The sequence below is a fragment of the Callorhinus ursinus genome, unplaced genomic scaffold (assembly GCF_003265705.2).
Source record: "Callorhinus ursinus isolate GAN/ISIS: 27379988/994484 unplaced genomic scaffold, GSC_fseal_2.0 scaffold1, whole genome shotgun sequence".
Classification (NCBI taxonomy): domain Eukaryota; kingdom Metazoa; phylum Chordata; class Mammalia; order Carnivora; family Otariidae; genus Callorhinus; species Callorhinus ursinus.
In genome coordinates this window covers 87,930,579-87,956,713 of record NW_027397063.1, presented here as the reverse complement: position 1 = coordinate 87,956,713, position 26,135 = coordinate 87,930,579, and the positions used below count along the sequence as shown (strand labels likewise).

At 37.4% G+C, this 26,135-nt stretch overlaps 1 protein-coding gene and 1 pseudogene across 2 annotated transcripts in view; both read right to left on the bottom strand.

Moving 5' to 3' along the window:
- Window positions 1-7,321: 7,321 nt before the first annotated feature.
- On the bottom strand, window positions 7,322-7,839 carry LOC112829748 (small ribosomal subunit protein eS12-like; annotated as a pseudogene).
- Window positions 7,840-12,949: 5,110 nt separating this feature from the next.
- The window catches only part of SERPINI2 (serpin family I member 2), a 30,632-nt gene continuing 17,446 nt past the window's right edge, over window positions 12,950-26,135 (bottom strand). For both annotated transcript variants that reach the window (XM_025879447.2, XM_073897717.1), the window contains 4 exons: window positions 24,743-24,840; window positions 20,293-20,379; window positions 16,883-16,972; window positions 12,950-13,159 (listed from right to left, as the gene is read on the bottom strand). In XM_025879447.2, coding sequence (XP_025735232.2) covers window positions 13,083-13,159; window positions 16,883-16,972; window positions 20,293-20,379; window positions 24,743-24,840 — 352 coding nt within the window. In that variant the 3' untranslated portion in view covers window positions 12,950-13,082. The remainder of the gene's footprint in view (window positions 13,160-16,882; window positions 16,973-20,292; window positions 20,380-24,742; window positions 24,841-26,135) is intronic.

Below are 26,135 nucleotides of genomic sequence, written 5' to 3'. Positions count from 1 at the left end.
CTTGATTAATAGAAGATGAAAGAATCTTCTGTCTCTGCATTTGGTCTGTTGCAATGTCATACATGTTACAGCCTTGGGAAGCTCTGCTGTACACTCACGAGAGACTTAGCGTGAAATGGGCAAATAACTTCATGATATTATTATGAAAATAGTTTGACTTCATAGAGTCTCAGCCACTTGGTGAAGTACTGCCATGCACTATATAATTCCAACATTAACCTAACAATCAAGAAGTAAAAAAGTAAATATTTTAACAAAAAAAGATCTCTTTCCATTGTAGTGTTTAACTGAACCAACCAAAATTATATATTTAGGGCATCCTACACCAATAACTTCTGAAGGGGAAATCACATTCCTATTTTAACTTTGCTGATACATAAAATACTTCAGGGAAATTTAAATTGAATCTGAAAAAGTTTAAATATCAATCCCTATGGTGGATAGCTTTGTTAACTTTTCATTGTCATATGGGTAGAATGAATAAATTAGCAACTGAATTTACTTAAATGTCTTAGATGAATAGCATTATTTTTTCTTTTGAATGCCTACATATAGAAATGGACTATTTCAGCATTTTTCAGTTTTGATATAGTCTTATCTTAACCTACTGGCATAATAAGCATATAAATAAATACACTAGTCAAACTGAAATCCCAGAATTCTACAAATCTCTAAAAGGAAGAGAATGTATGATGAGAATGTATGCTGTGATTTGGTATATCTGAGAAAGCTCAAACACTCAACTTTTAAATTCTTTCTTCAATAATCTCTAGGTACTTTGATCAAATAAAATGTTCTCTCTTACAACCTTTGGAAAATGCACCAGAGCAGAACTCACTTAATCATATTCTGCCTATTCTTAAATGATTATTTCAATGTCACATTGAATGTTTACAAAGATATCTAAAGTTTTCTCCTTGTTCTCCTCTCTAGGATGCACATGTATAACCCTTCAAGGTAATATAAAGGAAATCAAATTAAGAAGGAGGCTGCCTGGATTGCAGCAAATCATTGCACAAGGCCATAGGGCAAGGTATCTACACTTTCACTATTGAATTCTAGGTTTTTGCTTCTTTCCTCCAAGAAGTGATGGCAAGGTAGAGACAAGGTGAGAAAACGATATAAAACTAAATAAGTAAGTATTTATACTGACTTTAACAATCATCAGAAAAAGCAATTGGTCAGCAATTTCCAGAAGTTCTTTCAAAACTGAACTCTTTTATATACAAATCATATTCTTCACTTTCATGTTACCATTTTTTTGTATATAGCTGAATTTTCTGTCTTTAACTTCAAAAAGATCAATCTGACCTGCAAGTAATTTTATGGCTGCTAAAAATCTCAACTCTATTTTTTTAAAAAAGGGAAACAGATTTTTTTATAAAAATTTATTTATTTATTTTAGAGAGAGACAGAGAGAGAGAGAGAGAATGAGCAGGGGAGGGGCAGAGGGAGAGGGAGGTAACAAGACTCCCAGCTGAGTGGGGACCCCCATCCAAGGCTCAATCCTGGGACTGCTAGATCATGACCTGAGCTGAAACCAAGAGTCAGAAGCTTAACTGACTGAGCCACCAGGCACACCTGAACTCTCTTTAAAGGCAGATGACAAAATCCAGAATCACAGCAACATACTAACAACAACAATGCCCAGCACCCAGTCACAATGCTACACATTTTAAAAAGCAGAAATGTGATCCATAAATAAAAGGAAAATCAATCAATTGAAAAACAGACTCCAAAATAACAGTGATTATAGATTTAGCTGACAAGGACTTAAAATGGCTATTATAAATATATTCAAGAATTGAAATTAATATATTAAGAATTAAACCTAAATAAAATTTGGAGAAAAATGGAAGACTTTTTAAAAATGAATCTTCTACTGCTAAAAAATATAATAACTAAAATGAAAATTTTACTGGATGGAATGCAATGAATTAGACCCTGCAGAAGAAACGATTAAAGAACTCAAAGACATTACAATGGAAACAATGCAAACCAATGCATACAGAAAAACATGAACAATGCTGTGGTGTCCTGTGGAATGATGTGATGCAGTCTACCATACCCTTAATTCAAGTCCAGAGGAAGTGGGGAGAGGAAAGAAAAATGTTCTGAGGAATAATGGCCAAAAATGTCCAAATCCGATATTAACTCTTAGCCCATTGGTCCAATAAGGACAACAACCCCCAGCAGGATAAACACAGTGAAAATAACATCACAGCACATTATAATCAAATTGCTGAAAAGCAGGTAGAGAACAGGGTCACATTACCTAGAGAAGACACCTTGACTGCAGATTTCCCAGCTTCCAGAACTGCGAGAATTAAGTGTGTTTCACTCACCCAATCTCTGATATTGTGTTGTAACAGCCCAAGCTAAGACACAACACTATAGGCATAGAGCCATGGAACCCTTATTTCAGCCATGGATTGACAACCTCCAAACTTCTTTTACTTGACAGAGAAATAAACTTTTTTCATTTCTTAAGCCATTTTTTCTTCGTCACTGTTATAGTTAAAACATGCCCTACTTTATTCAATTATCTACAACTCTGGGACCTCATATAGACTGATAAGGCAAACATATATCTGAATTGGTGGTTCTAACAAAGTTCTTTATTTATTTCAGTTCGATGACTCCTCATTGAGTAACTGCCAGGATGCAGCTGAGTCCTAGTTCCTATGGGAAACATAAAGATGAATAAGACTTCATTATGGTGCAATTAAAAATACACAACTCTTCCTGGGCCCACTGTTACATGAGTAGCTCAAACAAAGAATTATTATGATATAGGGGGAGAGTGTTGGTGGAAGGAAGTAGCAATTGAGAGAAACTTGGATGACATTTTTAGAAAGGAAATATTTGAACTAGGTCTTGAAGCAAAATTAGAGCTTTGACATCCTTGTGTTGTCCCTAATCTTAAGAGAAAAAGGTTTCAGGTTTTCACCATTGAGTATGATGTTAGCTGTGGGCTCATCATATATGGCCTTTATAACGTTAAGGTACATTCCTTCTACTTATAATTTGCCAAGAATTTTTATCATGAAAGGATGTTGAAATCTGTTAGATGCTTTTTCTGCATCTATTGAGATCATATGATTTTTTCTTAAAGTAGACTCCATACCCAGCATGGATCCCAATACAGGGCTTGAACTCACGACCCTGAGATCAAGACCTGAGCTAAGATCAAGAGTTGGATGCTTAACCAACTGAACCACCCAGGCACACTGAGATCATATGATTTTTATCCTTCATTCTGTAATATCATATATCATGTTTGCTGATTTGTATATATTGTATATATTGAACCATATATTGATAAATCCCACTTGATTATGGTGTATGATCCTTTTAATGTGTTACTGAATTTGGTTTGCTAATACTTGGCAAAGCATTTTTGTGTTTTTATTCATCAAGTTTATTGGCCTGTAATTTCCTTTTCTTGCAGGTCCTTATCTGGCTTTGGTCTGAGGGTAATACTGCTTCAAAAAATGAGTTTGGAAGTGTTTTCTCCTTTTCAATTTTTTGTAAGAATTAGAGAAGGACTGGCATTAATTCTTATTTAAATGTTTAGATAGAATTCATTTGTGAAGCTATCTGGTCATGGGTTTTTCTTTGTTGGGAGTTTTTGATTCATGTCTCAATTTCCTTACTCACTATGGGTCTGTTCAGATTTTCTATTTCTTCATGGTTCTGTCTCAGTCAGTTGTATGTTTCTAGGTATTTATTAATTTTTCTGGATTATCAATATGATGGCATATAACCGTTCATAGTAGTCTCTTATGGCCCTTTGTGTTTTTATAATATCAGATGTAATGTTTCCTCTGTCATCTATAATTTTATTTGAGTTCTTGCTCTTCTTTTCTTGTTTAGTCTAGCTAAAGGTTTATCATTTTGTTTATATTCAAAAACCCAATTCTTAGCTTACTGATCTTTTCTATTGTCTCTCTTATTCAACATAGTGCTGGAAGTCTTAGCCAGAGCAATTAGGCAAGAAAAAGAAATAAACCACCTGATAGGCTAGCAGAACCTTGGCTCAGGGCCTGATGGTCACTTTTTGATAATCAGACATCATTAGTCTTCTATCTCAGAATATATCTATAACTGTACTATTTCATAGTAGTCGAAGGTCAGCTAGAGAGAAAAAATACTAATAAATTCTCTAATTCCTAAGCAGAATAGTAAAATTTATAAGCCTTAAGAAATTGAAGTAAAGTTGTATAATATAAAATCGAGAAATATTCACTACCTTCAGTTTGTATTTATCCTAGAGATACACGGTAGGGGTTGAACATTATGCTAAGTTATAACAAATATGTTTTGGTCATTTGACTAAGCAAAAATAAATAAAATCACTTTCTCAATCTTGTTTGATAAATTCATGCCACTTCTATTATTGAAACACATTTTAATTTTGTATAACCAGACAATAAACTATAAACCTTAAAACTCTGCAGACTTATTTAGATATTCTTATCTGACCATAATGCTAGTGAGAGGATTCATTTTCCAACAACCAAGGCCATTTCAGGTGTTTATGAATTTCTCTTGGGGGTTACGGGTACTGATAAATATAACCATTTTAAGGTACATATTGTAAATGATAGTATTTTTCCTGTTGGCATAAGACAACCACATTTTAGCGAATTCATATGTTAGTAAACCTAAGTTAAATAATGCCATATAAGATTTTCATTCTGTGGGCTGATAATGAATGTGTTTTACTGAAAGATGACAGAGCATTTTTATAATCCCTGCCATTGGCCCCATAATAAGGAGAGTGTTTTTCTCTTCATAATAAATTCCTCTCTCAGCACAAAAAAAAAAAAAAAAAAAAAATTAGGGCTTTGACAGACATTTTGCAGGAGGGGAGAAAAGAACATTTCCAGGCAGAGGAAGCAGATTTAACAGTCACTCACCCAAAGTAAGAGATTAGAGATGTGCTATATAACCAAGCACCAATGAGTAAAGATTAATCTAGAAATGTGGGGTTAAATTATGGAAGACCCTGAATACTGGCTGCAGAGTTTTGCTTTTATTCTTCAGGCAATAAGGAGAAATCATCTTTATAATTCACTTACCTTTTTTATTTGGATTTTTAAAATTTATTTATTTATTTGAGAGAGAGAGGGTGGGAGCACAAAAGGAGAGGGAGCGAGAGAATCTCAAGCAGACTCCCTGCTAAGGGTGGAGCCCAACATGGAGCTTGATCCCAGGACCCTGAGATCTTGACCTGAGCTGAAATCAAGAGTCGGCTGCTTAACTGACTGAGCCACTCAGGTGGATTTTTTAAAGCCACGCTTTATTTGGATTTTTAATGTAATCTTTTCTCATTGGCTTCTTTCCTCATTGAATCTTGTATTTTGGTAGCTTCTTTACTATTTTATTGATTATCAGGTCATTCTGAGCATAGCAAAGGAATCTTCACAGAACAGAAGCAGTATGCCTTATTTCAGGGGTTCTTAGAGTATAGTTCCCTGACTGGTATCATCATCACCTGGAAACTAAACTTGTTAGTATGCAAATACTCAGGACCCAACCAAGATCTACCAAAGCAGAAACTTTGGAGGTGGAACCCAGCAATCCTTTTTAACAAGCTTTCCAAGTGATTCTGATGCATGTCAAAGATGAGAACTACTGGTTCAGTGATTAAGAGGTGGGGTTGGAGTCAGAGAATCAGAGTTCAAATACCAGTTCTACCATTTATACCCTATGGGTGCCTTTGAGCAAAGTCCCTTCACCCTCTGGTTCCAGATTTCTTGTTTCATAAAGTGTGTGATAGAGATAGGGAGATTACATAAGATACTGTATACGCACTACACGGTGATAGTAAGATCTCTCTAAATATAAACTGTTAATACAAAATAGGAACTTAATTGCCCCCAATTTTTCTCTGTATACTTTCATGGATACAAGAATATGAATAATGTGATACAAGTTATGACAAACCAAATAATTCAAAGTTAAAATGCATACATAACCCAAAAGAAAAATCTGTTGAGAAAAAAAATGCCTGTTGAGAACTGCACAGACCAGTTTTTCTTCTGTCATTTTCTGTGAAGCATTGAGCACATGCTTTTAAATATCATTAGCAATCGTATGCCCTCATCCCTTACACGTAGGTATAATTTTTATATCAGTCAGTAGTCTGTTTAGGACAAATCTTTAAAGATGATACCTTCAATCTTTACTCCTCCACCCCCCCCCACCCCACACACAGAGTAACTAGAAGTTAAAGGCTGCTTTTTTTATTATTGAAAGAAAGATTCTCAATCAAGACAGCCAACAAGACAGCTGTCTGGCAGCCAACAAAGCACTCCATTAGTGGGCTTTCTGAATTTTACATCCTTTACTCTCTTTTGGTGAAGATAGATTTTTCCCATGAAGCTGAGCAATTTGCATGGTAAAATGCACTGGAACATCAATCCTCAAGTTCTTTCACAGAATTAGGAAAACTGAAATAGCATACCAGGACTTTGCCTTACCAGGTGTCAGGCACTAGGATGAGAAAACATACACCACAGGTTAATACATGGAAAACATGCATAAAAAACATAGTTGTATTATTTTGCTGAGCACTCGCTCCCTAGTTCCTATGACCTAACACTATATGGTATATCTCTTGCTCCTAGTAGAGTCCATCATGGGAATCCCTGGTCAGTATTGGCAGCAGAGAATAAGATGGATGTGATCCACACAATCATTTGGAAACCCAGGCTGATGGGGCCTCTGCCATCTTCCAGATGCCTTATAAGGTTTCCGTGGTCACCCTTAATGTTGATGTACAGCAACAGAGTGAACAAAAGAGAAAGAAAAGTAGACAAACGTGCTTCATAACCACTGCAGCCAGAAGTAACACATGGCATTTCTGCTCATATTCTATGTGGTGCAAACAGGCCAAGCAGTCCACCAAGTTCATGAGAGATGTGGATGTAGTCTCTGGCTGGGTGTTGGGTTGGTACGCACATGGTCTACTTTTGAAGTTATCGCAGGCAACGATTGTACCAACTATTTCAACAGCTTAACAAACACTCCTGTCTTCCAGCCTGCTACATCTGTGTTGCTGTTGCTACTGCTCCCAGCTTCAAATTACACCACATATTTTGGGTTTTGCTATAGAAGCACCCCATTAAAAATATCAAGTTAACCTACTATTGTCACTAATGCCCCCTTAAATTTCAATGAAACTGTAACTCTTGCTCATGTCACAGTGCAATGCCAGTGGGTGTTCCTGGTGGCTTTGGCAGCAGAGAGGATCTGCAACACACGGGGACAGAGGCACCCAGGCTAACAGGGGCTCTGTCACTTTCTTTTCTTTTCTTTTTTTTTTTTTTTTGTGGAACAAAAACCAAGTTTATTTGTTCATTTCTTGCACTTGAAGTATTCCTCGATGACATCCTTCGCCTGAGACTCTTTGCCATAGTCCTTAACCACCACACAACTGCAACCAACCACTTTACGGGGTTTTTCCCTCTCTGTCAATTTTACAGAGGCCTACCCATTCCCCTAGTTTCTTGTCGTCATCAACCTTGATTAGGTTGATTTGGTGTTCAGCACAAAGGGCCTCCACCAACTTGACATACATAGGCTCATCACAGTTGGATGCAAGCACACAAAGATGGGCCTGGCGCTTGTCTAAGGCTTTGGCAGCTTCACGAATTCCACGTGCTAGGCCATCGTGGATGAGGGCGGTCTTCAGCACCTCTTGTAAAGCAGTATTAACATCCATTACACCTCCAGCAGCAATGCCTTCCTCGGCCATGGCGGTGGATTACGAGTGTAGCCGAATCTTGACTGCACGCGACCTTCTGCCTCCGTGCGACTCGGGGGTGGCAGGGAAAGAGCTCTGTCACTTTCTAAAGAGAGCTTCCAAGGTCAGTGCTTGACCTCTTCAGCATCGATGGCTCTGTGGTATGGGAGAGAGAGCAGTTCAAGAGGGACACTTGTTTCTTCATCATGTGGGCTCACAAGTGGCGCACTCACCTCCACTCCAACTCCGTGGATGAGAACTAATTGCCAGGCTCCACTCAGATAAATACAATGACGGATGAAATGACATCCCCAGCCAGGTCACCACTGCCCAGCAGCAGCTCTATCCTGAGGAAGCAATCGTCAAAAATCTTCATGACATAGAGGTATCTACCACGAGAGTAAAATTATATATATATATATATATATATATATATATATTCTGTTTTTAAAAATTGAATCTCAGGGGCACCTGGGTGGCTCAGTCGGTTAAGCGTCTGCCTTCGTCTCAGGTCATGATTCCAGGGTCCTGGGATCGAGGCCCACATCGGGCTCCTTGCTCAGTGGGGAGCCTGCTTCTCCCTCTCCCTCTGCCTGCCATTCTTCTCGCTTTCTCTCTGTCAAATAAAATCTTTAAAAAAATATAATAGAATAAAAATTGAATCTCAAACCTATAAAAAGACAACTGTAAATACATTAAGGATAATGTAATAGACCAAGATCCAAGTGAGAGGCACATCCTGGAATTTTTGCTGGTTTTATGAAAACATACTGTTTATGGATAATGGTGACTCAAAAAACATTATTCCAGAAATGTGTCTTTGATGAGAAGTCCAAGATTTACAAACATAGGACTTTGGAATGGAGACTTAAAATAAGATTTGTTCAACCCTTCAGTGTACTAGTAAGGGCACTGAAGCCCCAGAGTAATGAGGTGACAAGCCAAATATATAATTTTAGACCATGAAAAATGTCTCATCTTTCACTTCCTTTATACCATCAGGGTGGTCACTCGAGGCATCAAAAAGAGATAGAAAAGAAAAAAACAGATTTTGGCCTCTAGAACTTCAAACCTGGTTTAGAGTTGATCACATAAGGAGCCCGGAAACACACACACACACACACACACACACACACACACACACACACGAGAAATACAGGGGAAAAACAGATTATAGTACGCTAATTTTTCCACCCTATGCAGAGTCAGTCTCAGTATCCACACAGCTCAGAGGGCAGCCCCTCACTGGGTGTGTCTCAATGGTGTAAGGCCCTCCTGTGAGAAAATATCTTACTTCCAGAAGTCCAAACCACTGACTTCTAAAGAAATCTGCCTAATTTTTCTGTGTCTTTCAAGATTTCCAAATCATTATTACCCAATTCAGGAAATTCTATAATCTCACCCCAAAAAAGAAATCTTAGGTCTTTGACCCCCTAGGTCCCACTGCCTGGTGTAGCAGACTCTCTGCTCTAGAGTATGCCATGAATTATAATTGTGTGAAGTCAATAAACCCAATTCCAAACTTTCCAAAAAATACTACTCCTTTGATGGCCATTTTATCTCAAGGAAGAAAAAAAATGTATATGTGATATGTATATGATGGATTAGATTTTTTCAAAGGATATTCATGTGACAATATTTTTATCCCACATAGATTATGTACTGTTGTGATCTTAAAGATTTCATATAGCCTAGCAAAAAAAATTATTTCATATTTAATTTCATATCTTATTTTATATATGTTATAAATATATTCCAGAAATTTTTTTTTAAGATTTTATTTATTTATTCATGAGAGACTGAGAGATAGAGGCAGAGGGAGAAGCAGGCTCCCATGGAGCAGGAAGCCTGATGCGGGACTCGATCCCAGGACCCTGGGATCATGACCTGAGCCGAAGGCAGATGCTTAACTATCTGAGCCACCCAGGCGCCCCATATTCCAGAAATTTTTCAACTTTGTGATATGGAGCTCTAGTAACTACTGAGTTAATTTCACTGAAGGTGAAGATTAAAGGTTTTAATCTTGAAAGTGCTTTGGCAGCTATGTTTCTTGAACAGGGGGAGGGGGATTTTCAGCTTGAACCCATACCAGAAAGCTACATTTTCTTCTTCTTTTTTTTAAAGATTTTATTTATTTATTTGAGAAAGAGAAAGAGCATGAGCAGAGGGGGAGGGTTAGAGGGAGAGGGAGAATTAGATTCCTGCTGAGCAGGGAACCTGACACTGGGCTCTAACGGCTCCAGGATCATGACCAGAGCCACAGCAGACACTAAACCGACTGAGCCACCGGGGTGCCCCTGCCCTCTCTTCTATGAGGAGCTTAAACACTCTCCTTTTGCAAGGCAAGTAACACCTACCAGGTGCAGAGCATGACATCAGAGAAGAAAAACATGTGACAGTGAGAAGTCAGGCTCCACAGCAGGGAAACTGAAGCAGATGTTTAGCAGATCTTAGTGAAGAAAAGCAAATATATAAGGAACATATTATGAAAAAAACTACTTAAAGTGAAACTTGGGCAGTCTCCTTATTACACTGTCTCATTTATACAACCCTTCTTGGGATGCTTGGGTGGCTCAGGTGGTTAAGCATCTGCCTTCCGCTCAGGTCATGATCCCAGGGTCCTGGGATCAAGTCCCAAGTCAGGCTCCTTGCTCAGTGGGGAGTTTGCTTCTCCCTCTGCCTCTCCCCACTGTGTGGGCTCTCTCTGTCTCTCTTGAATGAATGAATGAATAAATTAAAAATTTTTAAAAAATATATAAAATCCTTCTTAATTCCTTATCCTGTTTTATTTGTTCACTGGTTATTGTTCTTCTGCCACCAGTAAAATGACAGCTCCATGAAGGCAGAGACCCTGTCATATTTGTTCACTGCTATATCCCTGGTCTCTACAGCAGTGCCTGGATCATGGTGGAAGCTCAGTATTTGTGGAAAGAATAAATAAATCTCCAGAGCAAACTCACATGTTACACATGGAAGAGGATCCTAAGACTCAAGCAATCCAATGGAAACAGGAATTCGGAGAGACCTGAATAAAACTACTATCCTCTTAACAGCCTATTATTCCTCTTCTTCCTGAATTGAGGAAGCATATTTTTAAATCCGTTCCATGATGAGCAACAAACTTGTGGTATATCATTAACATATAGATTAGCATTTGCTGTGCTATAGCTAAGTAAGCTCAAGTTGACCGTCTAGAAAAATGAATATTGCTTTCAATTACGTTATGGTTTTAAGTAATCATAATTAATTATAAAGTTGTTTTCATAATGTCTTGGGTATTGTTCTAGGTTTTTCTGTAGACAGAAATCCAGACTTTGGAGACTAGACAGCACAATGTCTCAGGGGAAGACCTGCACTACTTTAAATGATTTACACAGGGGGCACCTGGGTGGCTCAGTCGGCTAAGCAGCCAACTCTTGATTTTGGCTCAGGTCATGATCTCAGGGTCCTAGGATCAAGCCTCGCATCAGGCTCCATGCTCAGTGGGAGTCTGCCTGAGGATTCTCTCTCTCCTTCTCCCTCTGCCCCTCCCCTGCTCTCTCTCTTTCTCTCTCTCTCTCAAAATAAATAAATAAATCCTAAAAATAAAATAAAGGATTTAAGTAGAAGAGATTATAACTCAGAGATTATGGTCACAGACTTCTCACTCAGATAGTCTTGGCTTCAAACTTGGAAATACTGTGAAGATCGCCATATTTATTTGCTATGTGTCCTTAACTAATTTATATGACATCTTTGAGCCTCCATTTTTTCATCTGGAAGGTGGGTAATATTATCCCACAGAGTTTTTAGTATGTTTAACATAATGTAGATAAAGTGCTTACTTCAGTGCGTGACACATAATTAGAGCTCAACAATGGGTAGCCATTATCATGAAATTCTCTGCTAAGACTTGCCAGACAAACCAACCAAAGGATACTCTACATCATTAACATGAAAACAGAAAAACTGTGAAACGTATTGTATCAAGTCATTGGAATGTAGTATTCTTTTGAATATTTGGATCTGACATTTCCAAGTATTCAGAGAAAGGGTTCTGCATTTAATCTTTACAGATTACAGTCTTGGCTCTAACACTGTCTTAGTCCAGTGTTATAAAATCTTGGAAGGTCAGCTTCCTAAATCACACTAATTGAGCTGTCACTTTCATGCATGGGAAAATGTTTAATAAACATATTATAAACATGTTATACATGTTTAAAGCATAAATCAGAAAATAGATATGTCCCAAAAGGTATTAAAACAATGGCAAATATTAAATGTTAATATATGGAGTTAAGATTAGGTTAAGATTTTTCCCTTTGCTCATTTGTTTTGTTTCTTAAATTCCACATATGAGTGAAATCATATGGTATTTCATTTTCTCTGACTCATTTCACTTGGCATGATACTCTAGCTCTATTCATGTTGTAGCAAATGGCAAGACTTCATTCTCTTTATGGTTGAATAATATTTCAGTGAAATATTATTATATATGTATTATATAATATATATCTTATATATAATATATAAGATGTATATATATAAGATATATATTATATATACATATATCTATCTCACATCTTCTTTATCCATTCATCAAAAAAGAGAGAGAGAGACAAACCAAGAAGCAGACTCCTAACTATAGAAAACAAGCTGATGGTTACCAGAAGGGAAGTGGGTGGGGGGATGAATGAAATAGGTGATGGGGATGAAGGAGGGCACGTGTCATGATGAGCACCAGGTGATGTATGGAAGTGCTGAATTACTATATTGTACACCTGAAATGAATATAACACTGTATGTTAACTAATAGGAATTAAAATAAAAACAAAACAAAAGATTAAGTTAAGATTAGTAAAATACTCAAAGCTCATCTACTGTCATGGATACTAGATCTCTCTATCTTAAGTGGCCCCCAGAGAGACACATACCACGCCCACTCTGTCTCTTGACCTTACTTCTGCGTGGTCTGGATAATGCTGCTATGCCTGGGGGTCAGATGGCCCAGTTTTTTAGGAATACAGAGACTTTGATATCTAAGATAGAAATTTGGTGTCAAAATATCTTAGACAAGATTGTTCTAACATATTAATAGTAATATTTTATGTAAGTTCACTGCTTTTGATTCATATAGACTTTATAAAATATAAGGACCAGAAATAATAATGAATAAATTCATTTATTAATAATTTCACTTATTCATTAATACAGGTCTATATCAGTACAGATTAATACAGGTACAGTTAAAACAGAAAAAGATGTGTAGAAGATACTTGCACGATGATGCTATTTTGCCAATCAACTATTTTTCAGGAATCATCTTATATTCTGAGGCTGTTCTTTTCAATCACAGTGAATCTAAATCTCTTCCCTTCATCTTTTGGGTGTCAGGATTTGTCACCCTTCCCATAAACAAAATTGATTCTAGGAAAAGAAAAAAAACACAACTAGGAATTTCTGGAGAAAAAAGTTGACAATAATTAGTCTTTCTGAATATTTTAAGAGCTCATTTAGTCTTTTTCTCTGTATAAGATAAACAGGCAACGTCTAAGCAAAACCCTCTCCTTTGTCTAAAATACATAATTATATCATTATTAATCATTTTCTGGTAATTTATGAGGTAAATTAACACCGACAACAGCTTGTCATGGAAAATGCATTAGTCCTGTTTTTCATATAGGAAGGCAAAAATAAAGTGGCAGGGAGGTGTTCTTCTAAATATAGAGACTCGGGCAAACACAGCATAATGAAATGGTGATGAACTTGGTGGAGTTATAAATTTAAGGCATCAGCAGTCATTGTTTTATGCCTGTAACATAAGCCCTTAGGGTTAAAGTAGCAGCTTCTCAGATGTCCTCTTTGAGCTCTGAAGCAAAGCTTACAGCAAAAGACAATATTTTCTATTGCTAGTGCTTTCCAAATCCTCACTGAGGTGATATTGTATACAGCAGAAATATAAACACCTGAATCCAGCCATTCTGTGTTTGCGAGTGAAAAGGAACTAACAACTAGAGGACAAAACAGAAATAAAGGATGTGTCAAAATCCATTCACCTTTCTTTTCAACTAGAGTAAGAGAAGTGGCTTGAATGGATCAATGCCAAGGGTTGCCTTGACTTTTACGTTCCTTACAGATATATGTAATAAATGTGAATTTCAAAAGTGATAAAATAAATTTTACATCATTTTAAAGCTAATGAAAATTATACTGAAATGTACTTGTAATAATTATTAGAGTCCTTTTTCATTAACTCTTTACTGTTCGGCCCAGAGACAGATCGTCCTAGAAGAGCCAGTAACATGGAAATAGACATAATCTCCAGCAGATTTTTGCTTTTAATGATTATAATCAATAATATTTTGCCTCAAAAATCTCAGAATAACTTCAAGAAAAAGAAACCATATTCTCCTGTTTTTCAGGTAGATGGGGACCCACAAATAACTTTCCCAAGATGTATATTGCCTTTTGTCACAATAGGAATCAGTAATGACTGTTGTCTATTTATTATTCTATGGCATTAAAATGCTTATTGGAATTGTTTGGGAAAGTCTTTAAGTGACTTTTATGGAAACTGAACTCATAATTGAAGACAAGAGTTTAAAATTTTAAACACTCAGAAGTGTAAGACATCACACAAAAGCCATTTGTCCCCGTCTTTTCAATCTGTTTCTTTGACCAAGGAGTAGCACGTTTTGAATGGAGTCCTTATGCAGTTACCAATCTACTCTCCATTAAATTGGATGGATTAGTGAACTCTCCCTGGACATAACAGCAATGGATAGAGAGGTAGGCTGAAGCAGAAATCACTATTGTTTCCATTTTTCTCTACATTCCCCCTTCTCAAAGAGGTGTCCTCCATATTTAACCAATATATGTCTACAACTTTTACTTCCTCATATTAAAATACGCTAGCATAACCAAAGCCAATAGCCTAGAAGAAAGATTTCTTAATGTATATCCTGCAGTCTGCCTCTTCTTTCAACCCAAAACCATAAAGAGTTTTAAACGCTGTTTGTTTTATTGTGTGTGCAGTACTGTCAGTTTCAGAATCATGATTCATTTTCTGAGAAATTGCACATTTCATATAGCATCTTTCACAATTTTGTTTGGAAGTCTCCAACACTGGCCTACCCCCTCAGCCTGAAAGTAGAAAAAAATGTTCTTCATTTCCTTAGAAGTTCAGCTTAGTAAGAGGTTTGGGTAAATATACTGAAATATAAAACTAACATGGTAGAAAAATACAAATAATGTTTGGATTTTGCCCAAGAGACTGTTTGACGAAAAGAAAATTTTAAATCTGATAAAAATTGATTATACTAAATCTAAAATCATTCACCCTCTTACTTCAGTAATGGTCAAATGAATATATTTTACGTAAAGCATTAAGCCACTTAGTTGTTTACTATGCTATGCTAAGGCACCATTTTCGTCAATCACAATGATTTCCTCAGTTCATTTGTGAGAGAAAAATAAATAAACCACCGAATGTGTATCGTCTTAAGATAATGGCCCATTCTACATTTTATATGGCAACAACATACAGCCCCCGATAAATGAGTAGCCATTTGTTTTAAACAATACTTTAAGGGAGTAACCCTAGTTTAGAAAGTCTCATTACAATAAAGATCATGAGACAGTAGAAATTGTCATTAAGTTCTGATAGTTAAGCATTATCACAGATAAATAAATAAATGGATTATTTGGGGATTAGAATTTTCACTGCTGTTTAACTGGTAGCAATTACATGGCCTTGGTCATCAACTTGGTAAACAGAGTCAAACAACATTATTCTAAATGCCATTATTTCCTTGTGCATTGATGTCCAATGCAGCTTCATTTCTTTCAATTCTCCATACTCGATAATTACATACTAATTGTAAGAAATTAGAGTTATCCAAAGGTTAAGGATGCATAGATCAAATGACACACTCAGAATATCCTTTAACACTGACACGTCCACCGTTGGAATTGAAGTTGTGTTAATGCAATCTCAGCATATCTAAAACTATCTCATTGTTTCCAAGATGTAACTTTCAGTAGGATCACTCAGCACTGGTTTCATGGAGCCTTAAAACAGAGAGTGGTATATCCTTCAGGAGGCCAATAATATCAGCACCATTAGCTAATCTAACAGATTCAGATCTAAAATTAACTATGTCTCTTTTCCATGTAACCCAACTTATACAAACTTCTCCATTTTCCTTCCTTCCTTCATGTATTCAATCATTCCCTCATTCATAATTATTGATTTATTCATAATGATCAGTACGTGCCAGGCATGGTTTTACAGCCTTCATATATTCTTTTAACTCTGAGAGATGAGTACTAATATTATGTTTAAATAGGAGGTGGAGAAAATAGGGCTTAGAAAGTATCATTGACTTGTCTTACAACCATTAGTTAACAGAGCTGGGACTTGAGCCAAGTCTAACACCCAAGTTCACACTGTCAGTCTCTAGGGATGCTGATATTGTGTGCAGAGCACATACATGGCCAAATACTCCACATGTTGCCTTTGTGTCAGATGCAGTCCAATCCACACCCACCTTTTGTAGCTAACTGCATCATCTTTCATCAACTGCCCACACTGGAGATTTGTAATTATATTTGACCTCTCCCTCCCACTCAGAGAATATAGCTAGTCACTTGTTCTTTTGGAATCTACCTCTGAAACCTTCACAACTGTGCAACTCCCCATTTCTATTCCTCTTGCAGCACTATGGAGAGTTGACTTCTGAGACAAACAGGTGCTATTTCCACTCTGCCACTCTCCAACCATATTTCTTTAGACAAATTATATAACCTCTCTCTGAGCTTCTATGTTGTCATTGGTCAAATAGCTAACCTGTTGGAATGGTGTTAGCTTTAGAGATAGGTATTTAAAATCGCTAGCATATAATAATAACTGTGTTGGCAGCTATTACTACCACTGCCCTATTTTAGGCCCCTGTCACCTCTTAAAATACAATGCCTGGAATAAAAAGAGGCATACGCTAAATAGCCCACTGAAAGAATAAATTGAAAAATGGAAACAGATTCAATACATTGAAAGGATAAATGGTATCAGATATGTAGATTACAAATCGCGACTAGAACTAGGTCTGTTTGACTCAAGCAGTTCCCCTCAGAGAATACTAGAAAAAATACCTGTTGGGTTATTCTTCACAATAAACAGAAATGGATGATTTGCTATAAATTTGTTTTGAGCCAGACTCATGATCACAGGAATGTGCATGCCTATGAAATAGAGACAATACTTATTTAGATGTGCACATTAAAGGATGAAAAAAGAAAATATATCCACAATACTTTTTGTAGACAGGAAAAGTCATTTCATTTGATGAGTTAACATGGAGAAAAATAATCATTTTCCAAAATACAGAGAAATCTGGAATAAATTTAAAATCAAAGAGCAGAAGAACAAATAGTGGATTGTTCAAGGAATAATTCTAACTTCACATTTACGTTCAATGAAGAAGAAAGTCAGATACTAGATTCAATTTAGTGAAAGCAGTTGAAAAAATTCTTCTTTTAAACAGTAATTTTCTGCTTACTTTTTATTTACTTTATATGATTTATTCCTATAATATTTCAACTCTTAATTCCTATCCAGATATGTTTGCATTTCATTTCTATTCTCTGGGCTTGTGGTAATCACATCTGAGTTCAAATTTATTTTTTTTAACTTTTCCAAAATTATGCTGTGGGCTCAGAACTTTTAGGATTTGTGCTGTGAATGATTATGGGATTTTTATTATGTGGTTAGAAGAAGAGATTTGTTGCCTTAATAATTATTTACTATAATAATTTATATCATGTGGCTCCATTGTAGAACTTGCCAACATTTAAGAGTGGATAAACTTAAATGGCTGAGTTTTTTTTTTCTTTTTAAATTAAATATTTCTACACTCAATTCAGATGTTTCCTTTACCAATAATGCAATGATTTTGTACAATTTTTTTCAGATTCATGAAAAATCATTTAAAAAAATGCAACAGGAGTGATCAAAACTGAAGAATAATGGTAGAGAATGAAAAATATCCTCTACACTCTTTGTTTGTGACTGGGGTATGCAAATTAAACTGACAAAAGCTAGATTAACAGAAGAAATGGTTTATTCTATATCCCCAAAGGAACTTCACAGAAAAGAAGTAAATATCCCCCCGCCCCCGCCTCCCGGCAAAATGTTAGGCTTGAGAGCTTATCTACCTTTTTAACAAAGGGTAGTAAATTGTGGAGAAGTGACTAGACCAAAAAAGGGGCAATAAATTGTGGGAAGGTAAATATATGGGAAAAATTAATAGTATAAGAGGGTTATTTAGTAAGGTTTGTTATGTAGATTCATTTCAGTGCCAACTTTCATCTCTTGTGATAAAGGTTATTCTCTTTCTGATATGCAAGAGAGGAGGAGAGACACCTTCACAAGGGAAATTTATGCCCTGCTTTTAGGCAGATTGTGGGAGAGTAGAGAGCTCTTATTTTTTTCCTGTGCTGTTTCTCCATCTTTTTCAGCTCACAACAACGCTTCGGACAAAGTGGCTTATCTGGGGGTGACATATTCTGATCGCTTTCAGAATCAAGCATAACCTTAGTAATATAAAATGCATGGCACTCTCCTACCTGCAATATCAGGGCTATGATGCCCAAATTACCAGTAAATAGAGACTTATATCTGAATTGGTGAGAGAATACAAAAAACCATAGTCAGTGTCATTCCCATTCTCACTTGGGTGAACACTTGAGATTTTTTTTATTCTTGAGCATCCACTGAGCAGATGCTGAAAGTCAAAATACTCACACTGAAAACTATTCTGATGTGTAACACATCAGGGTCACTGCTGTTCCCTTAATGATTGTTAGCCCCTCTTAGAGAACTCTAGACTTAAATTAGAGGCAGTGGGTGATAGTCAAAAGAGCTCTGAACCTGAAGTCAGAGAACCTGATTAGAGTACAAACTCAACTGTCAATTAATAGTATGACCGTAGGCAAACCACTTCATGTCGTGGGCCTCTTTCTTCACCAATATAATGAGAGAATCAGACGATGATCTGTAAAGACTCTTATGTAAAAGCAGCTGGAAAACTTGTCTACATAGACCAACAACTTCATCCAATGCAACTTTTTTGTTTCTCCAAGATTGAAATAGCCCATGCTCTCCAATCTAAGGTCCTTGAGCACAGTAACGCCAAGTCCTTTGGGAGATGACAGAACAGTAGCGGGAGTCCAGTGTGACCCACCCACGTGTCAAAATCCATTGACACTACATAGTATTACAAATTAACCGAGAAATTAACAACACGGATATACATTTATAGAAATTTATCAATAAGACCATTTAAAGGTGCATATCTTTTACATATTGGCTAAAATCACAAGAGTCTAAAGAATTAAAATAGACTTATGAGACATTCATTAAAGTTGCTTTTACATTTCTAATTAAATTTCCTCCAATTATTTTTTGAGGATTACTTGTATGCAGCATAGATACTATTCAAAATGCCATTTATTCAAGAAAATCTATCATAAAGGAGTGGATCGCAAACTGTAAAATTGTGCACAAATCACCTAGGAACCTTGGAAAAAACAGATTCTGATTAAGTAGGTCCGGTGTTGGGTCTGAGGGTTGGCATTTCTAAGAAGCTTCCAAGTGATGTTGCTGCCACGTCTACACACTATATTTGACTTGCAGTAGCGAGGACGGGCCGCAAGCCACCGCAGAGCCCTAGTTCTCGACCTTGGACGTACATGGAAATCACTTAGGGAAATGTAAGAAAATGCTAGACTCTGGATTTCACCTCGAGAGATACTAATTTAATTAATTTACTAATTTAATTTTGGGGGATAGACTGTGCATAGGATTTTAAAAAGCTTTCCAGGGCACCTGGGTGGCTCAGTTGGTTAAGTGACTGCCTTCGGCTCAGGTCATGATCCTGGAGTCCCGGGATCGAGTCCCACATCGGGCTCCCTGCTCAGCAGGGAGTCTGCTTCTCCCTCTGACCCTCTTCCCTCTCGTGCTCTCTATCTCTCATTCTCTCTCTCTCAAATAAATAAATAAAAATCTTTAAAAAAATAAAAAATAAAAAGCTTTCCAGGTGATTCTAATGGGCAGCTAACTTTGAGAGCCACTGGTGTATAGATAATGACAAAAACCGTATTAGAAAAGTAGGGGCCTACCTGGTGTAATAAAAGAAGGAAATTAATACAATTACCTAAGAGTAAGCATTCCTGAATAATAATGATTTCATGTTTGAACAGGAAGTTTCCTCCACAGGTCCTATCTCCTGATTGGCAGGTAAAATGCAATTTACAAATAAGGCAATATTAGTAGGTAAGCCTCAAGTCCTAATCAAATCCCTTCCCTGGCTTTTTTTATTAAGCAGCACCTGCAGAGATGCAAAAATAGCTTATACAATCAATTTCTCTTTTCTTCCTACAGTGTAGTGGACAGTAGGAAGGAAACAGGAGGTCAGAGTCATGCAAAAATGCCGATGCCCTAACGCTGCACATTTCCACCCCCAGTCTTTCCTCTTGGCTGGTTGTGAAACCATTTGTCCTACCAGTCGATGTTGCCGCTTCACTGCCGTCTTCATTTATCTCAAAAAAAACATGTTGCATGACTTGGGAAACAAACACTTCAGCTGAATCTGTTGGAAAATAGGAAAGTGTATTTAAGGATTAGAACTCAGAGCCATTACTTATTAGGTCCCAGGTTAATTACATTTTCAAGTGAACAAAGAAATTTCTAGGAAAAAAACAGTAACAAATTCTTCCCAAGTTAGTTAATTTGCTAGAGGTGGAAGGTAGTTTAGCTCTTGCAGAAATGATACAGAGACCCAGAGAGAGAGATCAAGTTTAGCCCAGATACAAAAGCAAAGATAGAAGGGGATAAGCCTCAAATCAGGTATCCCACTAAGTGAAATATTTGTATGAACAGAAGGTTTTGCCCCGCTTCGCCATGGTCTACAGACAAGATGAAAAAGGCTTTACAGATTTGAATTAATCCCACCCTATGTATTCAACCTCAAAGCCAACTTGCCTTTTGAATTCTGTATTAAGTTTTGATCTGACTTTAAAACAAAATTTACTTTTTTTCAAGACTGGTGAGGCTATGAAAGTCTAAAGAGCTTTTGTGTCATCTGTTACCAAATCACTTCAGAGCTATGCTTTAAAATGTGTCAAATTCCTCAGTGTCAGATAGTGTCTTACAACATTCTGTTCCAGTGTGGATACAAGCTGAGAGAACATGCTCCTCTTCTCCCCTTGGTGGAACTGCTGTATGTGTGAAGCGTTTCTGATCTTGTGACCTGCGGGGATAGTCTCCTTGAGAAGGGGAATGTGAAGCCAGGAGTTCAGAAGCCATCAGCCACTCCCGCTGTGTCAGGACCACTCAGATCTGACAGTGTGCCTCAAAGAGACAATAGAAACATGCTCACGGGTTCAGTGGTGGCCAGAAAGTGGAGGAAGGACGATGGGCCTGGAAACTTGAAGAGAAAGAATAAAAAAGAGCTTTGTTTCTCTTGGGAGAGAAAGCTGATGGGACCAGGCAGACTCCACCAAAACCACCAGATTTACAAGGATTCGGGAAGAAATTCCTTACAATAGAGGGGAACCAGCTCTGGCACCTCACAGAAAAGTAAAGCCCCTCAGGCAAGAGAAAGAGAACTCTCCAAAGGGATATTTGCATAAAAAATGGCTTCCTGGGGCACCTGGGTGGCTCAGTCATTAAGCTTAGGCCTGTCTGCCTTCCGCTCAGGCCTGGGATCAAGCTCCACATCGGGCTCTCTGCTCAGCAGGAAGCCTGCTTCTCCTCTCACTCCCCCTGCTTGTGTTCCCTCTCTCGCTGTGTCTCTCTCTGCCAGATAAATAAATAAAATCTTTAAAAAAAATGGCTTCCTAAAAATAAACTCCAAATTGCTTGTGATCACTTTATCTGGGACCCCGAATACCTCTTACCGTCATCTGCTACCTTCCTCTCCTTATCCAGTAGCTCCAGCTTAAGGTCAAGTATCAAGGCCTTAGCCCTAACTCTCCTTCTGCTTAAAACCCTCTTCCCCAGAACTTTCCCTGACTGGCTCCATTGTTCTTTCGGTCCCAACAAAAATGTTAACTTCCCAACCCAGTCTTCAAATTCTGCCTGTATCTGACCTAATCACCATTTATTCCATGATGCTGTTTTAGTTCACTTACAGCATCCATCACCTCTGCATTTAATTAACTAATTGCTTATTAATTATTCATCAGCAGATGTAAACTTCACTGGAAGCAGAACTTTTGTCCATTTTATGCATCCCTACAAAACTGCCTGGCATGTAGTTGGCTTCCAATAAATATTTGTCAAACAAATAAATCATGGATATGAATATGTCCAGCGACAGAAACAAGTAAGATGGAGAAAAGGGAGAAGAGGTATGTGTGTGGAGAAGATGCCCCCTCTTCTCCACACACATACAAGAGAATGGTGTGCTACAGGATCAGGCAAGTAAGCATGTTCTTTCCCGAGGACTGCGCGAATAAGACAGGATTCACATATGGAGCCCAGAGTAGCTGACCTAGAGACCCATACCAAGCCAAGAGTGAAGAATAAAAAGCATGTTGGGGTGCAGTGGAAAATTTCACCCAGTTTAGCACTGATACCAGGTCAAGGGACTCCATGGCTATCAGACTGAGCCTCTGGTCTCAAGTATCTGGTCTTACCACGAAGAGGACCTGATCTTGGGAAAAGAATGGGACCTGACAGCTAATAGACTGGAACAAGGAATCTGGACTCCATAAAGCCACCGACTTCTTCAGGTTTGTAATAATTTTTCTCCTTTTCTATGAAAATTCCAAGTATGTCTCTGTCAAATTAAGAGGACAAAAACCTTCTACAGCTTTGCTAGAAGATGTCCAAGTAAATATTAATGTGCCATAGACCCACTTGTTTTTTTTTTAAATATATTTACCATTTAGTTAGTATATATTATGTGCCAGATATGGAACAAGGTGACCTACATACATTGTTTCATTTATTTTCATCACAATTTATCTCATTTAACAAATTAGAAAGCTGAGGCTCAGAAAGCTTAAATATTTTACTAAAGGTAACCACAAGAAGTAATAGCAGTGTGAAGCCAAATATTCATCTCCAAGTTTCCAAAAGTAACTGTCTGAAAACATTTCATTCAAAGCTTGTGAATTATAGGAGTATAGGATAGTAGCTCCTGTGTAAATATCCCACAGCACTAGTGTTAGCCTGGTTCACAGTAGCTTTTAGAGAATGTTTACTGCATGAGTGATAAATAGGGATAGCAGGGAATTTACTGTTCTCCTAATGACCAGATGTAGTACTAGTGATGGCCCTGGCTATTTTATTTCTGGCAGGAAGATAGAACCAAAGTAGTTAAAGCAACTCAAAAAGGCAACTCAGGAGAGAAAGAGCAGAAAATGTTGGACGTTTGTTTTTTGCTGTTTGAAGATATTCTCTTGCACAAATTCTCTTATAAAGAATTTTGGAGGGGGGGCACCTGGGTGGTCCAGATGGTTAAGCATCTGCCTTCAGCTCAGGTCATGATCCCAGGGTCCTGGGATCAAGCCCCACATCGGGTTCCTGGCTCAGCGAGGAGCTTGCTTCTCCCTCTGCCTCTCTCCCTTCTCATGCTTTTTCTCTCTCTCTCTGTGTATCTCTGTGTCTCAAATGAATAAATAAAATCTTAAAAAAAAAAACCCAACCTTTAAAAAAAAAGAATTTTGGAGGTATTTTTGTGATAAATCCGCCTATAAAAGGAGATTTTATAGAAGTCACCAGTTGCTGGAGATTTGTAGAGCGAGTGGCTGCTTGAAATGCCTGCTGTATAGTGAGTGAGCATCTGAAGGCCAGAAAGAAGGCTAACAGGAAGAAGTACTTGAAAAATGGGTTGGTTGATTTTAGGTTGGCGAGATGGCTGTGTTCCAGAGTACAATTAGATAGTGTGCTGTTGCAGTATTTAATGTTGACTGCCTCATTCCGGATGCCGATGAAATTGTCAGAGAAGTCAGATATCTCTGTCAGGGTGCGAACAAGTAGCTAAATCATGTGTGAAGGTAATAATGAACATCTGTCACCAGTGTACCCCACCCACCTCCTCCATCAGGAAAGCTCATTCTATTCGTTTACCCACATAATTGATGAGTGAATAAATTAATGAATACTTCTCCAAAGCCCAGATACTTATATAGGAATACACAGTATTTCCATGTTATGATACAAAACCCCATCAGACAGACAGGCTTGTATTGTCAGGCCCGTTTTTGTTTTTGTTTTTTTTTTAATAAAACAGAAGACTGCATTTAAAAGAGGGTAAGGAACTTGGGGACAAATTGGCCCTCTTTGTCTATCATTTTTTTTTCTCTTTAGTTAGATATTTTTCAACTAGTGGGTACTGCCAAGACAAGAAAAAATAAAACACTGTCTTGGGCTTTGTTGTGTGAGTGAGCATCTTAGCCATGTGGTGTTTCCCAGGTGTGAGTTAGCATAAAAGCTCCATCTCCTCAGATGTGTTGTTAGTCTCAAGCTAAATCTTCAAGCTGTGGCATTACAATTTCTAGATTGTGTTCATCATCCAGCAGCTTGTTGATGCCTATTTCATGGGCTCCAATATTACCAAATTAACATTTGCAAATTGGTTTATAAGAGTTTTATTAGCTCTGCATAGATGAGAGCCTCAAAGTTGTAATTCCCATTATTCAGATAAAGAAATCCAAACAGGGCTGAAATAAAAGCCCGTATACTACTTAACCTACATAGTTTTATTACAAGCATGTTTAGAAGGCTTATCTAACATTCTAAAATGCTTTCTGACTTTCTTTAAGGAAAGTGACTTAAATACAAAATGAAGTGCTTGTTTACAGAGAGCTCAACATGACTCTGACATTTAGTCACTGGGTGTGTATATATTTTCTGGGGCCGAATGCTCTTTCAGATCAGTCAGTTGACAGAGTTAGTAAGAAAACATATTAACATAATAATATAAGAATTATTTATCACACTACCTGTTATTCCAGAAAGGTCACAGCCACCACTAAATATCTCAGTTATATTCAAAGAATACAAAGCTTCTTTGAAGTCTAATTTTTGTTCTACTTTAAATCTGTTAAAAAAAAACAAATGAAGAGGAAAATTCGTGAAAAACTGTATACATTTGCTACCAAAATGTTTGCTACAAAATGGATGACTTGGAAGAAATTATAATGTGAAATCTTTTGTTTTTATTATCCAATTACATTTCCTCATATATATAATACCATTTTCCCCCAGCTCCACTGAGAAGTTCTGAAGTTGCTAATAACTTGCTTCCCAGTTAAATGGTTGGTGGGAGGAGGGAAGAAAATACTATATTTTCTGAAGTTATAATTATCTAACAAAACAGGGTGAGAGTTCTTAGTTTTCAATTGCTTGGCTCCTTCCCTAGAAAAGTAGTTTCCCTCCAGCAACTGTATATACTCTGGTTTCTCACACCATCAAAGATGGTTCCTGGCGTACATCCAAAATACTATGGAAGGGGAAAAGAAGCCAACAGCCCTTGGAGAAGATTGTTGGCTACTGAAGCACAGGGAGACCGTTAATAATCTGCTATCCTTCCATTGTCACAGCTGATGTGACTTCTTTCAATTTATGGACATACCTACTATCTTCCCAATAGGTCCTGTAAAAAGGGTAAAAGAAAGGGAATTAAATTTCTTAAAACAAAATAAAAGATAAAAACTTATAGGAGGAATAAAAAGGTGCTGGCCACTACTTCTTATGCAGGGCCCGAAGTTAGGACTCTAGCTTCCACTCAAATCTTCAAACCTCAATTTACCTGACTTGAAGACCCTAACCAGAGAATCTCAAAGACTCTCACAGGCTGATCTATGATTCCAAGTTAACAGAATACTGAATCTATTTATCATTTCACTAAAAAGGAAGAAAAAAGAAAAGCTAGTACTTACTGACTTTATAGATGCCAGAAGCATCAATGTGCTTTTTAAAACCAGGTTGGAAACTTTATGAAAGAAAAGAACAGGGAGTTCTGTATATTTCCTCCATCAGTGAAATTCCAGGACAAGCCCTGCCTAAGGAGCTCAGTCTGTGAACTGATGGGCATTTGCCCCTGTGCTCTCCAGACAAGGCTGGTCAAGGACAGGATCCTTGCTTAGCTCAGAGCTAGGCCCATACCCAGGGCTGGAAATTAGCTCGAGCAATCAGTCCAATTAGATCACTGTTTTCGTTGCCAAATATTGAACAAGCTTTTTTTTTTTAATGTTATGTTAGTCAATATACGTTACATCATTAGTTTTTGTTGTAGTGTTCCATGATTCATTGTTTGCATATAACACCCAGTGCTCCATGCAATATATGCCCTCTTTAATACCCATCACCAGGCTAACCCATCCCCCCCCCCCC